The 18,853-nt window shown below is 46.0% G+C and overlaps 1 protein-coding gene across 1 annotated transcript in view; it reads left to right on the forward strand.

Annotated features, from left to right (window-relative positions):
- Nucleotides 1–18,853, forward strand: part of PTDSS2 (phosphatidylserine synthase 2) — a 43,876-nt gene that overhangs the window by 13,513 nt on the left and 11,510 nt on the right. Inside the window, exons 2-3 of the mRNA XM_069965761.1 lie at nt 10,615–10,716; nt 18,536–18,618. Of these exons, the coding sequence (XP_069821862.1) occupies nt 10,615–10,716; nt 18,536–18,618 (185 nt within the window). The remainder of the gene's footprint in view (nt 1–10,614; nt 10,717–18,535; nt 18,619–18,853) is intronic.

Raw genomic sequence — 18,853 nt, forward strand, 5'->3', positions numbered from 1 at the left:
ATTAAATCCTAAATCATGTAATGTGTGCCCACCTGTAGCTCCCCTGGTGCTCCCCAGTAGATGGCTGGGTGTTTCAGCTTCCATATTAATTACAAACAGTATTTAGAGAGTAACCTCTTTGCATCTCTTAGATCTTACTGAGTGAGGGGTTATAGAACTTCCTTAGGTGGCGATGCATGAAGGAAAGCTTATACTAGTAACACAAATGGCAGCGGACCTTCTCAGACTAAACGGTTTTATCCTGTCAACAGTTCTTATAACTCTTCTTGTTACACTCCAGAACCCTTTAATCTTCTTATCTCCTTGCAGGGGGCGGGGGGATTACAGGAATTGGAAGCTGTTTTGGCAGATGAAAAGCACACATAGTTGGGACTAGTACTAAGAATGCGGAAAGCTTCAGGAGTGGGTTAAAGGAACAAATATCCCGGAGTGATTAGAGGGCATGTCGGAGCACCTACATGATGGAAAGTAATGCTTAGCGGCCCATAGAACGCTTATTATATAATGGAGCATGTGAATGGTAATGTCTACATAAGCACACTTTCTTATCTTGTATAGTAATATTTGTGATATTTAGTGAGAACCACAAGGCTACTGATAATCATTGAAGAGACCAGGCAATGCTACATGGGAACAGAGTATTCAAAGTGTCTATGCTTCAGAGCCTCTCTAGTTACAATCCCCAGTTACGTTTCAAGGCTTTTATGGGATGGACGTTGACTAATAGGGTAGCTACTTATAGGTGGCCCTAGAGAGAGGCTAATTTGCATGTATGCCCCATGATGCATTGCCAGCAGTCTCCTACAGCGGCTAGCTCTCCCTAACGAGTGAGCAGTGTCAGGTATACTTATATTTGACCTGTTTTGCAGGGTGTTATTTACAACTATAGATACAGAAGGTGTGTCCCAGATCTTCACATCTAGCTATCATACTACCACTCCTGTGTAGGATCTGATAACTGGTTCCTAATATATCCGCATTTAAACAGGATTCTTTACATATGGTAATGCTTTACTTCTTATAGTGATCTGCTGCTGTCTATAATATTCAATTACACCCACAGAATGCCTACTAGACAGGCTGCTGCCTCTAATGCCAGCGGGGTAGGGGTGGGCCAGAAGTGAAATGAATGTCGGCTTATAAATCATTACTTTATACTTGGCTGCCATGTAATGATGGAGGAGCCGCGCTCTCTTGTTTACTTCCTCTTAATGCGGAGTGACCGCAGCTTGTCTTATTCTCATCAGAAGCCTTTCTCATCCTCCTCACCACTAAGTTCTGGAGTTCCACAATGGCTGACCGAACTTGTCTTACTCTTCTCCGTTTGGTAACTATATATTAGTCTTTGTTATGATGTTTCACTAAGAATATACGTGTTCCTGTTCACCGTCTTTGTATAATTACTTAGTGTTGGGAATGACAATGTTAGGTTTATTACTGTGCTCTTCATTGTGTTTGACATCATAGTCAATAGTCAGCGCCCCCCCCCTAATCTATGCATTTTGGTCTGTTCCACAACAGGGGGCCCTTCCCCAACTGTCTGGATCCTTTTGGAGCATGCCACTGTAAATAATGGGGGTTTGGTGAGGGTTGATTCATTTTGGAGGCTCACATGAATGATCCAGTGACCGCTCGGGAAGCCTGGCTGTGCATGGTTTGACTCTTGTAAAGGCTCTGTGAACGAGTGCCGATCTTGCTGATCAGTGTTAAAGGGCCTTTACAGAAACAGCCTACTAATTCAAAGAGTCACTGTGTATACCTTACCTTCCCATATGGAGGCGCTGCAGGTAAAGTAAACTGTTACTGACAGGTGAAAGTAGATCACAGGATGCTGCTGCAGGGGGATGCTGGTCCCCAGGTAATGTCTGCACATAGCAGACTATAGTGAGTGGCTGTACAGTAATCTGATGTAGGATAAGCTCAGTCTCGCTGCATAATAGCACAGGTCTATTTCACATTGCCCTTGTTACTACAATGGCGGACTCCCTCATATGTGGTATAATTGTTTTTCCTGGAGACTAGTGCAGAATGCTGTGCTGCACCATGCAACAAACCCTGACTTAAGGCCGCATGACACTGCCCAATCACTGATGTAAGCGAGCGCAGATATGCTAGACAATACTTTGGCATTTCATTGTCTTGACCCTTGTCAACTAGAGTTCGGTATCAGGTTGTGCGTCCATGGTTATCTCTAGCTGTTTCTAGTTACAATTGTCTGCTGCAGCTTATCCTTTAGGTAGTAAAGCATGCCTGCCCTTTCAGGTAACATTTCAGGATAAGCTGCTATGGGTACATGACTAGCCCTATGTGCATCCATTATATAACTTGTACAGTATATCCCATGTACACCGGATTTATACACTGCATTTGTAATTGTTAGTTGTCCCTGGGCTAGTGGGTGGAGAGTAGTTGTCTCCCATACACTGCATATACAGAATAGGTTCTACCCTCCCCCCCCAAATATATGTACATAAAGTCTAGTTAAAAAGAAAGTCCAGTGTTTGGGAAACTGCAGCCTTGTGAGTATAGAAGGAAACTCTTTTGCCTAATAAAACATTTTACAGAGTTTCTTAAATTGCTTGTATTGATCTCTGTACTGTATTGTTTTAAAGGGGTACTCCGGGCTAGGATATTTTTATTGTATGGCTGGGAAGGGGGTGGATATAGACGCTGCCATCCACTTACATCCAGTTCCAGTGCCGGGTCCCGGATCGCACCGCCCCGTTCTCCCGTCCTGCTGCCACTTCCTGGTTTTGGCTGCGACTTGAGATGTGAGGTGACGTGGCGGTGCGATCCGGGACGCAGTGCTGAAACTGGGGAGTTAAGTGGACGGCGGCGGCGATATCCACCCCCTCCCCAGCCATACAGTAAAAATACACCTAGCCCGGAGTACCCCTTTAAATGACTTACACTTTAAAGGGCCAGTTGTGGCACATCCATAGGGTTTGCTCAAGGTGGCTGGGAGATTGAAAGCAGCCAAATTTATATATAGCTACCTATTCATCTGTTTTCGGCTTCCTGACCATCTGACGTGTGCGGCAGGTTCTAGAGATAGATATAGGTCCCAGAGTTCTCTTATGGATATGTCATGAATATCCCAATTGAGAATACCCCTTTATGTTCTCAGGAAGACCCCATGCTTAATGTGCACCTGTCGTTTCAGGATAATCTGCCCTGTGTATGTGTACACATGAGGAGCATCACTATATCTGGCCATTATTAATCTTGTACAGGGCAGATACTCGATAACAGGAGAAGGGAAAATTTTTGTCTGATAAGGTATATTACATAGTTCCTTACATTAGCTTGTATTATCGATCTAGGCGATGTTTGCTGAAAAGACTGTGCCTATTAAATCTATTAATAACCGTTAAGATAATGCAGCTTCTTTCAGCATCTCCTGTTAGGGCTTGTAAAACAGAAGCAGTCACTAGAATCTGCTGCCAGCTCTGCGGGAATTGCAGAACCATTCATTGCAAGGTCACCTTGTAGATGTATACAGGTGAAGGCAAGCCATAAACTCACAAACCATACAGTTCTGTGCATTCTTAAATACAGTGGTACCTTGGTTTAAGAGCTCACAGTTTTTCAAAATTGTGACTTGGTTTAAGAGCATTGTTTTGGTTTTTAAGAGCTCCCTGTACTGGGTGGGAGGGGGAGCGGGTGAGGGGCATGGTCTGCATAGTGGGGTCTACAGCACTGTACTGACCCAGGAAGTCTCCCTCACCTTCCAAATCATGGCAGATCCACTTCAGGCTGGGGCTCACATCAGGGGGCAGGACTGTGGAGGTAATCACTTCATAGCTATAACCCCTCTCTTCACGGACAGAAAGTGCTTCATTTATGTGCCCACATATGTCCTGCTCATTCCTTCATGCTCTCTTCAGCCTTTGTGTTTCCCATCCTCTCCATTCCTGCTATAATGTGCCTGCACTTACACTCAGCTATACACACTGCTGCTATAATGTGCCTGCACTTACACTCAGCCATTTACACTGCTGTATAAACAAGTTTCTGTCACTGTCCTCCTGATTGGTCCAGGCTGAACACACCCCCTTCCCCATTGCTGTCATGTGACCACACAGACTGCTGACAGCAGCCCTGCTTCTCTATTCTAGCCTGTTGTACTACGCTACTTCATTATGGGGATCTGCAGTTTCACCCTGTATCTATAAACTGCTGCTGTGTTATCAGGGTTATACAGTTACTATACATTATACTCCACATGCTGATTGCTATCCTGTACAGTTTCTTATATCATCACATATTCAGATGTTTCTCATTCTTTGTTTCATCTGTTCTACAGGTTATTCAGTATAAAAAGATCATTATTTTTGGGGTGTGGAACCAATTTTCTGCATTTCAGGGATTTCTCATGGGAAAATTTTCTTTGGTTTAAGAGTGGATTTGGATTACAAGCACAGTCCCGGAACGGATTATGCTCGTAATCCAAGGCACCACTGTATTTGTTTCCTGAAATATTGGTAAACTATTGCAGCTGTTACAGTTCCCCTATGTTATCCAGTTTTCCATGTTTTCTAAATAGCACAAAAGGCCAGTATCGACAGCAGATGAGTCTTCATAGTTGCACTGCACTGGGCATATAGAGTCTGTTGCTGCCATATCTGGGATCCATGTCACGTCAATCCCACAGGGGGTGGCCTTGTTGATCATTTGTGTCTTACAGGTCCCTAAGGTATCACTTCTCTGCAAAGGCCTCCTTGGATGACTATACGTCCAGTGGAAACCTTTTGAAAGTTGTTTAACCTAATTTCTATCCACCTAATGTTTTTTTCCCATTGTATTTTATCACCCCAACTTCCATTTTTCTCGCACTGTATTATGCTGCCATTACTAGGAACAGAGAATGGGAAATGTAACAATCCTAGGTAAGACGTTGAAGCAATACACATAGATCCCTGCTCCATTAGATGGCTATATGACATGCACTTGCTACTTAGGCTGATGGAAGGCAGCATTAGAAAGCTGTAGTCCGCTTCTCTTCTGTGGGATTGTACTGTGAAACAGACAACATAAAGCCGCTCTTTGTGTAATGATGGCAGGCCAATATTGCTAATCCTCCTCACTGCAGGCTATGATATAGAGGGAGCTGCACTTTCCCCATCTGTTGGTACGTTTGTATTAAAAAATTTATTTATCCACATACTTTTTTTTTTTTTTTATGTTAATCTCCTCCCGCCGCTGCATAGTAAATTAACGTTGCTGCAGCCTATGCCTGATGCTGCAGCAACGTTAATTTACGCTGCAGAATGACAGGTGTAGAAGCTGCATCTGTGTCATCTGCGGCGAGTTCTGGCTATCAGTGATAGCTGGGGACCCACCGCAATTCTCAGCAGCGGAGCGAAGTGGTCAGCACGACCGCAGCATCTATAGGGCTCCTGACAGAATTCTCCCTCTACAGAGGGAGAATTCTCTGTCCAGTGTCCATCGGGGCTCTGCGAAGTGATTGCAAAGCTCCGATGGTAGCCATGGAAACCGGGAGCCTCATGCTTCCAGTTTCCTGGCTACGGAGGCCGACGGGGGGAGGGAAGACAGGGCACACCCCCTCTCCTCTCTCCCCTGCAGCTGTTACAATCGGGACAGATCGGGACATCAGCTTTATGATCCCATAAGCTGATGTCCAAAAACGACTTGTGCATTGAGGAATCAATGACCCATGGTCGTGAAAAGGTTAAGGTATTCAAAGGGCTAGGGTCCTTTTGCAGGCTTTTTGGAGTAGGCTTTAAATATAAGCCCTACTCCAAAATTAAGCCCTAGTTACAGTCAGCTGACCAGATCCCTGACACTGGGTGGCTAAACATCGGCCAACACAAGCTGCAGGGGAGGCACGAGTCGTTAGAAGAGGCACAGTAGGGGACATAGAATATAGGGGGGGGGAGGGGATGTGTGTCAACTACAGAGGAAGATCTAAAGTATGGGGCTACCTGCAGAAGGGGTGTGTATATAGTATGGGTGAGGAAGGTATACAGTGTGGGGGAACCTTACTGCAGAAGGGGAATGTATACTGTATGGGGTAAGAACTATAAAGTGGGGAGAAAGGTATACAATATGGAGGTTTAACTACAGGGGAACATGTGTTATAGGAGCCTAACAGTGGGACATATAGTATGGCAGTTCATCTCATTTAGTGGAGCTATAAAATAAGACCTACCCTGAAAATAAGTCTTATGTTTGCAGAAACACCGTAGCGATGTCCAGTTCATTTTGATTTTGGCCGTAGCAGAGATCTCCTGTGAACATACCAACCACAGATGACCCTGGTTGTCTTATATAACATAATAAAAACAGGCTTTCATTGTGACCCTTTTAAGTCAACCCATCAACTTTGAACTGGGGTTTCTTGGGGAATACTTTGCATATACCTATTTTAGTTTCTGTAGCATTCATGGAATTGTTTGCCATTGTGATTCCTATTACCCTTCTGATATGCTTTCCCAATGCAGGCCTACATTTCATGTGATAGATGTATTTTCAGAGACAGAGGGGCAGTGTGGTCACTGAGATACAGCTGCAGCCTGCCTCCGTCCAGCTCTTATACACAGGATTGCAGTGTCGCCCACCATCACATCTGCACATAGACAGGAGTGTTAGTGCTCTCCATTTTGTGAATGCAGGGCTGTAATGATCAAGCCTGTTCAGGAGGAGAAGGGTATGTGAACTACTGGGAGGGATCTCATGAACAAGGAGTAACACGTCCTTTGTTGACATACAAACATGCAGCCTTACGGTTGTGTGTCTCTGTTCACATGGCATCTGCGTTGGTATATGACATATCCAAGCCCTTAGAAAAAGTGGGTCCTAAAAACTGCTAAATGCTTTTGTAGTCTTAGTACTGTGTTGACTTCAATTTGTGACAAACCAGTGCCTCGTGTTTGCTTGTCCAGGATTGCATAAGCGTTCTGTTTATTGTTGCAACATGTTTAACTTGTGCATGGATGTTTTTTTTTTTTTTTTTTACGTTTAATTTATTTATTTATTTTTTCCAAGGATTCTCTTTGGATAATTATTTTGTATTCAATTTTTTTTTTTAATTACTTGTAGATTGGACACAAGGGGGAAGGGATGGAGATACAGAAAGAAAAAAAAACTATTAGGGAAAGGGGGTAAGGGTAAACAAGGTGAGAGACATCAGAATAAGGGCAATTCTGACGCAGCAGGTGTGGTCAACAAGAAAAATATACAACGCTGAACCATGCCGTGTAAGCTAAGTCCGAGAGGATACATTTAAAGATAAAGAAAACCATGATATGTAGCCGCAACAGGAAGGTTATGCTTCAAATAAATTACTCACTAAAACAATTTTATTAACTAAACAAAAACCAAAATACATGTACTTGAGTAGGTATACAACAGGCTCAACATACTATCGGTGGGATCCTGCTGCCTCCTCCAACCAAAATAACACAGATAGAGGTATAAAAACAGGTCTAGAAGGGGCTTCTTAAAGGGGTTATCCAGTGCTTCAAAAACATGGCCACTTTCTTCCAGAGACAGCACCACTCTTGTCTCCAGTTTGGGCGGGATTTTGCTGCTCAGTTCCATTGATGTGAATGGAGCTTAATTGCAAACTGCACCTGAACTGGAGACAAGAGTCATGTTGTCTCTGAAAGAAAGTGGTCATGTTCTTGTAGCACTGGATAAACCCTTTAAGAGCTACTTACTTGGCTGAAAGAAAGGCCAGTGAAGCTGCAAAGGTCTTCCAAGGACGTCATATCTTATTATAAAGAACTGCTCATAGGGGACTGTTCAGTAACCAATTCCTCCATTCTATGTAGGTGGCCAGTCTCTGTGAATATTCCGCAATAGTCTGGGGAGTTTGTTCTTCCACTTATGTAGGATCGCCAGCCTACCAGGTATGAGAAGGGAGCGTATCAGACCTCAAGAGAGAGAATTTAAAGTACCAGGCAATTTAGGAAAATTATTTAGCTGTTTTATCATAGTTTCTTTTAATTGAATCCCTGTATTACAGCGTTTGGAGAGCCCAGCTCTCTTTGACACTTGATCCTTAATTTCCAATCTCTAAGGATGTAAGGCATTGTCTGATGCACATAACACCATAAATCATCATTGGTTTTGCACATATAGGGTTCGATTTATTAAGCAGTCATGTTACCAAATGCACATACATTTTAAGGAGCAGTGGCTCTTTAGTGGATCTGGCACAGCTGTCCTGGATACCCCATCAGCAAGTGAGGGTGCAGGTGCCCACAGGGAGAGCTCTGAGTGCCCCCTTTGGCATGTGTGCCATGTGTTTGCCTCCACGGCCCTTAGGGTGTTTGTGCCTTTAAAGGGGTAGTCCACCAAAAAAAATTTTCTTTCAAATCAACTGCTGCCATGAAGTGCCAGAGATTTGTAATTTACTTCTATTAAAAAATCTCAAGCCTTCCAGTACTTATCAGCTGCTGTATGCCCAACAGGAAGTTGTATTATTCCCAGTCTGGAGAGCAGGAGATGTTTTCTATGGGGATTTGCTCCTGCTTTGGACCGTTCCTGACATGGACAGAGGAGGCAACAGAGAGCACTGGGTCAGACAGGAAAGAAAACACCACTTCCTGCTGGACACACAGCAGCTGATAAGTACTGGAAGACTTAAGATTTTTTAATAGAAGTGAATTACAAATCTCTGGCACTTTATGGCACCAGTTGATTTGAAAGAATTTTTTTTTTGATGGACTACCCCTTTAACATAGAATATTGCATAACCCTATGTTGAGCTTCATTTGTTTTTGGATTCAGTTATTCTGTTTTCATTCTCATTTTAACATAATTTTTTTTACCCCCTGCCTCCTCCCAGTATTCAGTTAATGAATTGTGTACTCTGCTTTCTTTGGCAACTCTATAGACATTGAATGCAGTGTATGCAAGTTGCTGCTATGCTTATAACAAAGGATCCAGGGCCTCATTCTGGGGATCCCAATGGCTGGACACCACCCTGATCTGGCACTTATCCCCTGTCCTGTGGAGTGGGGATAATCCTTCAGATACTCCTTTAAATGGTTGTTGTAACTTCAGTTACCAAAAATTTAGCAGCAGGGAGAACAAGATAAGACACTGGGAGCAGGGCAGGACTTATGTAGTTATAAATAGCAGTGTGTGTATTAATGGGCAGTCGTCCTTTTGTTCTTACTCTGTACACAGTGCTGCCTCCTGAATGAAATCCCACTCTCTTCTTTAGGACCCTATTACCTCAACAGATTATCTGACAGATTTTTTTTTTTTTTAAGCCGAAGACTGGAATGGTTTTGAAAAGAGGAGAGATATCTCAGTCTTTTCTTTATGACCTGCTGTCTGTTTATAGTCCATTCCTGGCTTTGGCTTAAGAAAATCTGCCAGATATTCTGTTGGTGTAATAGGGCCCTTAGTTATAATCTTTCAATGGCAGTTCTTCGGTTAGACCGGAGTTGTTTTTGTGATGCACCCCATTCCTTGCTGTAGTGGCATTTTCTTTCTGCCCACATAGCACAAGTCCAGTCTGTCAGTAACCCCCTTCTCCCCTGGTATTCTATGTATAGCACTGTAAATCCTCTCCCTAGCACAGTGCCAACCCAGCTATGCAGCGCGCTTTCTCCAGCACTGTGTCCTAGCATAATAGAGTAGCAGTTGCTGCCCTGTCATGGGCCAGAAAAGTAGAGAGAAGGAAGTCCAGGTGTGAGTACTGCTGGGAAGCAGAATGAGAGCTGCCTATGAACTGTCAAAGGCTTAATAGCTGTAAGAGCCCAATAAATAAACTTGTCACTACTCTTAAGGCCAGGCAGATTTTGTTAGTGCAGATAACGCAACCTCCGTGAATTAGGCTCGTATTTTCCACACATCCCTCTGCAGCTGGGTTGGATAGAGATGTGGAGAACTTCAACAAATCAAACAACATCATGCACTCTGTTGTGCCCCTCTGGCCATTCCTTAACAGCTTTTGCAGTGTGGCTGTAAGCATTACCCTATTGAAATAGGGCACTGTTATTAGGGAAGATTGCTGCCATTGCTGGGGGTGTGTATATGTGTATACATATTCATGTTTGATTTGCAGCCTTAGCGCTGGTAACTTAATGCAAAGTACAGTGCTAAGGCTGGGATGAGGGCAAAGGCAGTGTGACTACATGCCACCGTGGCTCCGTCCTCATGCCATATTACAGGAACCCTGTACTGAGCATTGAAGATAGATTATTTTTTTTTTTTTTTTTTTTTTTTTTTTTTTTAACTTCTGTGCCTGGCAACTATCTATCTGGGATCAGGTCACACTCCATCAGGATGGAGATTGGTTAATATGTCAGCCACTGCAGTGGTGATCTGCTGCTCATCTCTGCTGCTAGGGCCACTAAAGAAGCAATGGAGGTCACAGCTAGAGCCAGCACTCCTCTGTGTCTGTTTTCTGTGCATCGGTAAAGAGGTTGTCAAGTAGAGAACCCTTTTAATAAGTGCCGGTGTCACCATGTACATCTGTGGTTGGAGAATTCTTGTTGCAGTTTGCCTCCTTCCATCCATCTTTTCTCCAGAATATTTAATGAGTATACAGTTTGCTTGTATTAATGTTTGTAGATCTGTCATTACCTGGTTGTAATACGTCACTTTCATTTCTTTTCTCTGAATTGTTTATAGGAGAGCTCATACGTTAACCGTGCTGTTCATCCTGACGTGTTCCTTGGTCTATGTCACGTTACTTGAAGAGACGCCACAAGACACAGCTTATAATACAAAAAGGTACACTGTAAAATATCACCCCCTCCCTTTATTTCCTTGTTGGCTATGTTCACAACAGTACAGTATGCATGCACTGACCCAAGCCATCTGCATCTGTTAAATGTCGGATCTGTAACTATATTGGAAGTAGCCAGTGAGGCACATCAGAGTGAGAACAGTGGTGTGTGAGGAAAACTCCTTCCACATGTGTCACGTACACTGTTCCCTCTGATGTGCTTCATCTTTACATACAGTTCAACTGGTGCAACCAGTGCAGAAAGATTGTCTTTTTGACCAAAATGTCAAAGTTTGAATTGTGTTGGATGCAATTGGAATAAATCGTACCTCATGCATCCTATACTTATGGGCAGTGTACAGTTTCTTCATTGTTAGTTATACGGTGGGAGTTATCTCAGAATATACCTCCTGCAGGAGCCCTACACATGTGAATAGTCTTAACATAACTTGGCTGTTACTACACTTTCCATAGGAAAGTTCAGTCATTCTGGATAGCTGCAGGCTTTTTTTTTTTTTTTTTTTTTTTTTTTTTTTTTTTTTTGTCCTTTTTTTGCCAAGTAACAGTGGAAAAAACATAGGCTGCAGCTTTGGCTCCACCAGATTAAACTTCTAATATATCCGCCATATCAAGAGTTTTGTGTAACTGGAGGCACCCTTCTATAGTTACCTGCTTGTTTCCCCTGATCAGGGGCGCCGCAATGATGAGGCGACCTGAGTCGTCTGCCTCAGGCGGCGCCACCAGCTATCTTAATGGGGGCGGCATTCAGGGCCGCTTTAACCAGAGGGCACATGGTGCACGTGCACCGGGCCCACTGGTTAAAGGGGCCCCCCCGAGCAGGCCGGCCGTTGCTATGTGCGACCAATGCGGTCGCACAGGGCTCCGGCCACCAGCCTGTCAGGGGGGAGCGCCATGGATGGGTAATCTACTTACCCCTCCATGGCGCCCCCTGCAGGGCCCCCCCGGCGTTTGCCGCTGCCCCCGCCCGCTGCTGCTGCGGCGCTTCAGCGCTGCAGCAGCAGCGACACTGACAGAGAGAGAGCCATTGGCTCCCTCCCTGTCAGTCACTCTTGTGGCCGCACTTCCTGCGGTCACAAGAGGCCGCACTCTCCCTCTAGCGCCCGACGTCACTGGAGCGTCGGCGCGAGGGTAAGGGGAGTGCAGCCTCTTGTGACCGCAGGAAGTGCGGCCACAGGAGGGAAGAGAAGAGGAACGCGTGGACCTAGGTGAGTAACAGTGTTTGTTTTTTTCAATGTTATATGGGAGGGGGAGCTATATACTATGGGGGGGCACAGGGGACTATATACTATGGGGGAGGACAGGGGGCTATATACTATGGGGGAGCACAGGGGAGCTATATACTGTGGGGGAGCACAGGGAGCTATATACTACTGGGGAGCACAGGGGGCTATATACTACTGGGGAGCACAGGGAGCTTTATACAATGGGGGAGCTTAGGGGGCTATATACTATGGGGGAGCACAGGGGAGCTATATACTATGGGGGAGCACAGGGGGCTATATACTATGGGGGAGCACAGGGGAGCTATATACTATGGGGGAGCACAGGGGACCTATATACTATGGGAGAGCACAGGGGACTATATACTACTGGGGAGCACAGGGGTCTATATACTATGGGGAGCACAGGGAATCTATATACTATGGGGGAGCACAGGGGGCTATATACTATGGGGGAGCACAGGGGGGCTATATACTATGGGGGAGCACAGGGGAGCTATATACTATGGGGGAGCACAGGGGAGCTATATACTACTGGGGAGCACAGGGGAGCTATATACTACTGGGGAGCACAGGGGAGCTATATACTACTGGGGAGCACAGGGGTCTATATACTACTGGGGAGCACAGGGGGCTATATACTACTGGGGAGCACAGAGGGGCTATATACTATGGGGGAGCACAGGGGAATATATACTATGGGGGAGCACTGGGGAGCTATATACTATTGGGGAGCACAGGGGACTATATACTATTGGGGAGCACAGGGGAGGTATATACTATTGGTGAGCACAGGGAGCTATATCATATTGAGGAGCACAGGGGTCTATATACTATGGGGGAGAGCACAGGGGGGCTATATATTATGGAGAGCACAGGGGGGCTATATACTATTGGGGAGAGCACAGGGGGCTATATACTATTGGGGGGAGCACAGGGGGCTATATACTATTGGGGGGAGCACAGGGGGGCTATATACTATTGGGGGAGAGCACAGGGGGGCTATATACTATTGTGGGAGAGCATAGGGGTCTATATACTATTGGAGAGCACAGGGGGACTATATACTATTGGGGGAGAGCACAGGGGGGCTATATACTATTGTGGGAGAGCACAGGGGGGCTATATACTATTGTGGGAGAGCACAGGGGGGGCTATATACTACTGGGGAGAGTGCACAGGGGGGCTATATACTAATGGGGGAGCGCACAGGAGGGCTGTATATAACTGGAGGAGCACATGAGGGTCTATATACTACAGGGACACCTTAAAACTATGGAGGCACAGAGGGGTGTAACTATGTAGGAGTACAGAGGGGTGTAACTACTGTATAGGGGTACAAGGGACCTAACTACTGGATGTGTTGGAGCCTAAAATATTTGTCTGGCAGATTCTGGAGAGAAGATTCACAGCCAGGAGAAGACTTCAAGGTGGCCCAGGCTGGATGGAGAGAAAAAGAAAAGGTGACAGACTCTGATTGGAGAAAACGCCCCCGGTGAGTCACTGGATGTAACTGCACTCTGTTATAGGATTGTAGTGTTAGGGGTCATGATGTGGCGGTATTATGTAATGGTATCATTGGTGATATCTTTCTGTTTTGTTTAGTGCAGTTTTTATGTAATATGTAATCACTGTATTGTGGAAATAGTGTTATAAGGAAACTACTGTATGTATTGGGGCTCTTGATACAGTGTGGGGGCAAATTCAGTACATTATACAATGTGCCGAAAGGGAAGGGGGGGCCCACTCTTGAGGGCTGTGCACTGGGCCCACCAATGTATTAAAACGGCTCTGGCGGCATTCAGTGGCAGATTATAATATGGGCGGTTCGGGCGGCCGCCCACATTATAATCCGCCACTGATTGTACCATGTACTGGAGTCCCCCCGCGCCCGGGCAGTATCTGTAATGAGATGCTGTGAGCGGGGGAGACTGTATTCATAAGCGCCCCGCTGTACTAAATCAGCCGCGCCGTGCTGATACTACAGCGCGGCGCTTATGAATACAGTCCCCCCCGCTCACAGCATCTCATTACAGATACTGCCCGGGCGCGGGGGGGGCTCCAGTACATGCATTCCACGTCTGTGATCCGTCAGGATCACGGAACGTGGGAATGCAGCCTTAGTCCCCCGGGTGATGTGCGGCTGCCGGGGGTGTCCCGTCCTGTCCCCGGCAGAACGCGCATCAGAGAGCTCCCTGTGCGCCGGAAGTCACAGGCGCACGGGGAGCTCTGTGATGCGCGCGCTGCCGGGGACAGGACGGGACACCCCGGGCAGCCGCACATCAGCCTGGACCAGACCAGAGAGGCTCGACGGGGGAACGGAGGGCAGGTGAGTTGTGTGCTGTTTTTTGTTTTTGTTTTATCTGCTGTGCAGGGGGGGGGGGGGGAGAGGGGGACCATCTATAAGGTAGGGTGGAAAGAGGGGGACGATCCATAAGGGAGGGGGGAAAGAGGGGGACGATCTATAAGGGGGGACCATCTATAAGGGGGGGGACCATCTATAAGGGAGGGGGAGAGGGAAGAGGGGGACTATCTATAGGGGGGGGAAGGGGACCATCTATAAGGGAGGGGGGAAAGAGGGGGACCATCTATAAGGTAAGGGGGGAAGGGGACCATCTATAAGGGAGGGGGGAAAGAGGGGGACCATCTATAAGGTAGGGGGGGAAGGGGACCATCTATAAGGGAGGGGGGGAAAGAGGGGGACCATCTATAAGGGAGGGGGGAAAGAGGGGGACGATCTATAAGGGAGGGGGGAAAGAGGGGACGATCTATAAGGGAGGGGGGAAAGAGGGGGACGATCTATAAGGGGGGGGGCCATCTATAAGGGAGGAAGAGAGGGAAGAGGGGGACCATCTATAGGGGGGGAAGGGGACCATCTATAAGGGAGGGGGGAAAGAGGGGGACCATCTATAAGGGGGGGAGAGGGAAGAGGGGGACCATCTATAAGGGGGGGGGAGAGGGGGACCATCTATAAGGGGGGGGGAGAGGGGGACCATCTATAAGGGGGGGGGAGAGAGGGAAGAGGGGGACCAACTATAAGGGGGGGGAAGAGGGGGACCATCTATAAGGGGGGAAGAGGGGGACCATCTATAAGGGAGGGGAAAGAGGGGGACCATCTATAAGGGAGGGGGGAGAGGGGGACCATCTATAAGGGAGGGGGGAGAGGGGGACCATCTATAAGGGGGGGAGAGGGGGACCATCTATAAGGGAGAGGGGACCATCTATAAGGGGGGGAAGAGGGGGACCATCTATAAGGGGGGAAGAGGGGGACCATCTCCTAAAAGATCAGCACCCTCCTCTCCTGACATCCTCTGTGCTGCTGGGACTTCTCCTATAGGATTAGCACCCTCCTCTCCTGACATCCTCTGTGCTGCTGGGACCTCTCCTATAGGATTAGCACCCTCATCTCCTGACATCCTCTGTGCTGCTGGGACCTCTCCTATAGGATTAGCCCCCTCCTCTCCTGACATCCTCTGTGCTGCTGGGACCTCTCCTATAAAGTCAGCCCCCTCCTCTCCTGACATCCTCTGTGCAGCAAGGTACCAAACATTATGTTTATTGGGGACAGCAGTGGGGAGGGGGCAGTAGTGGATTATAATGTGGGCGGATTGACCGGGGGGGGGGGCGTCATTCTATAGTTCGCCTCGGGCAGCAGAGAGGCTAGAATCACCCCTGCCCCTGATACAAGTGGATGCCATTGCAGCTTTATGGAGTTTCTCTGTTCTACCTAGATATGCACTTGTTAAAATGTTACGGTCGTTTAAATAAAACAAAAAACTTTTATCAAAAGTTTTAATCAGTCGTGGTCTGGCTGCTCAGATCCCTACCGATAGTATGCTAGACCAGAGATGCCACCCTATAGAATGCATCTACTGCGGGGAGGGAAATGAGGAGAGAAGCACTCACAGCTGAGTGCTTCTTCCCACTCACTCATCCTGACCATTTCAAACTTTCAGATGTTAAATATTTTTTTTAAATGAGCAAACTTTCCTTTTCTAATTCATCTGCATGACCATGCAGAATAACCAGACTGGGAAGTGTAGGCTCTAACACTTACAAGTTTTTTGGCTGCTATGTCATTACAAGTAGAGGAATAAATATACAATCGTTACTAACTTCTTGACAGACAAGAAGTGATAACTTCAAGTATGGTAAGTAGAAACCATATGACTAATTCTCCCTCTCCTGTAGAGGTAGGGGGAGTTGTCTTGTGACTTGGAGGTTGATATCTCAAGGGCATAATCTGTTGTAGGCTATTGTGATTTAGTGCAGAGCCCAGGGATTACCTTTGTGTAACCTGTCAGCTATTACCTATGACTTTGGGAGGAATGTCGCTGGGCTGGCTGTGGCTATGAGACCCATCAGTCAGGAGGACTGCAGGGCACAGTAACGAGAAGCGTCTCATCCCCCAGGAGGTTACACCTTACTGTGGAATCTGCACTACACACACATTGACGGATGCCACTTCACCCAGTAAGGGCCCAATTACACAGAAAAATTATCATTCAAATTTAAAGCAATTATCTTTCTGGGAGTATGCAGGCAATTATCAAACAACTAACGAAAACAATTGCCACATACCCTAAATCTAAGATTTGGACTGGCAGATTTATATAAACATTAGATCTAGACCCTACCTCATGTTATTCCTTCCCCGCATGCTACCCAGAAACTACAGCTTCATCCCCATCCACCCTGTATGTCTTCAGTTTTATATTAGATGGAGTTTTTGAGACTGTGGAGGCTTTTAGACATTTTACCGAGAAGGAAAGGAATTATACAAACTATTATGATGAGGTCTGTATCCATGTCCCCCAATGTGACCTAGTACAGTAAGCCGCAGCTCCAACTCAGACTCCTGAATTTTATTAGGACCGATTCCGACTCCCGATTGGCCATTCATATACCAGGGGAGTTAATAATCACACTGGCTCAGCAGCTTCTCCCTAATGTCCTATGTGATCCTGGGGCGACTTCTGAGTGAATAAAGGAATACTGTATATAAAGCAGCTTCTCCTGTGTGTGCAGTGGATGCAGCCAGTCTCCAGCCTCTATGTCCTGAACTACTCACAACTAGACTAGATGGAGCAGGTGATCTTTTCCTGCTGACAGTCTTCTATGTTTCTAACTAAATATTCACCATACTTAATGGGGTACTTCAGCAGGGGGGAGGTGGCTGCTACAGAGGTTACTGCTACACTACTTATGTCTCCTCCTCCTCCTCCTCCCCCCCACCCGCACACTCGGCTTGCTGCAGCCATAGCACACACACACACGCACACACAGCCTGCTGCAGCCATAGCACACGCACACACAGCCTGCTGCAGCCATAGTATACACACACACACAGCCTGCTGCAGCCATAACACACACACACACACAGCTGCAGCCATAGAACACTGAAGAAAAACACACAATCTTCTCCCAGAGAGAAAACACCACACTGAGGACAGAGGTTACTGCTTATGTCTTCTCCTCCTCCTCCTCTATATTACACAGGATATCTCCATATTACAATGCTTCTGATATACACACATCCAGCATCCAGGAAGAGAACTGCACAGACCTCCCCCCACACAATGGACTCTTCCAGCTCAGAAACAAACTGCCCAATAGTGACCGACAACTTTCCCCCGACCACCCTTATGCAATAGGGCCAGTGTCCTATTATAATTTTGCTCATATTATATATTCATGAGCAAAACTTGTAAAATTCATATCAAAATTCAATTCTACATTTTCTTTAAAGATTCTATTAAAGCTAGAGTTGGAGTCGGTACATTTTTTTTCTGACTCTGACTCCGACTCCAGACAAAACTAGCTCTGACTCTTGACTCCACAGCCCTGGTAAGTACCATGCCCAACTAGCTCATGATGTTGGACATTCTGCACTACAGATCCGTGAAAACCTGTGTAAAACTGTGCCGCTATAAATATCCTGCTGATGAAACTTGTGACTAGTTTTTGGAGGTGGAGATTTCCTGTTTATTCCCTGTGTTCAGTGAGCAGGATGAAGTTTATGCCAGTGTCCCCTTCCAACCCTTCCTGACCCGCTCAGCACACTTCTTGTGTCCGACAAGTTATAATAAAGCTATAATGTCCATGTAGTATTGTCATCAGTGTGGCTCCCCTTAGAGGATCACATATTCTGATAACACAAGATATGTACAGTTTTTATTTTTTAATGGTAGTCTGTTAAAATCTGCAGTCAAAAATGAGCAACTTTGACGCCTATAGTGACATAACCCCAGGCTAGTGCCTGTTCCCAGGGAAACATTTGACTTGACATTTTTGCAGACCTTTACTTCCCCTTCAGGTTTTGCCCGTATTGTAACGGATTGTGCATGCCAAAGTCAGCTTTAGGGTATGTTTACACTGAATTATCTGCCAAAGATTTGAAGCCAAAGTCAGGAACAGATTATAAACTGAGAACAGGTCATAAAGGAAATGTTGAGATTTCTCCTCTTTTCAAATCCATTCCTGGCTTTGGCTTCCAAAATCTGTCAGATAACTCTGCCTGTGTAAACGCACCATTAAGTGCAAACTAGATAATTGACTCTTCTTCCTTTCATTGTCTTTCCAGAGGAATTGTTGCCAGCATATTGGTTTTCCTATGCTTTGGAGTGACACAAGCTAAAGATGGACCATTTTCAAGACCTCATCCAGGTATTATGGTGGCTCATGAATTTTATTTATCATTGTTTTTATTGAAATGTGATAAGGATTAGTGCACTAATTGATGGACAGAATTGATCTTTAGGGTGCGTTCACACCTACAGGATCCGCAGCAGATTTGATGGTGCAGATTTGATGATGTGTTCAGTTATTTAAAGTGTCACTGTCGTGAAAATTTTTTTTGCAGAAATCAATAGTCCAGGCGATTTTAAGAAACTTTGTAATT

This window comes from Dendropsophus ebraccatus, chromosome 4 (genome assembly GCF_027789765.1).
Source record: "Dendropsophus ebraccatus isolate aDenEbr1 chromosome 4, aDenEbr1.pat, whole genome shotgun sequence".
Taxonomy (NCBI): domain Eukaryota; kingdom Metazoa; phylum Chordata; class Amphibia; order Anura; family Hylidae; genus Dendropsophus; species Dendropsophus ebraccatus.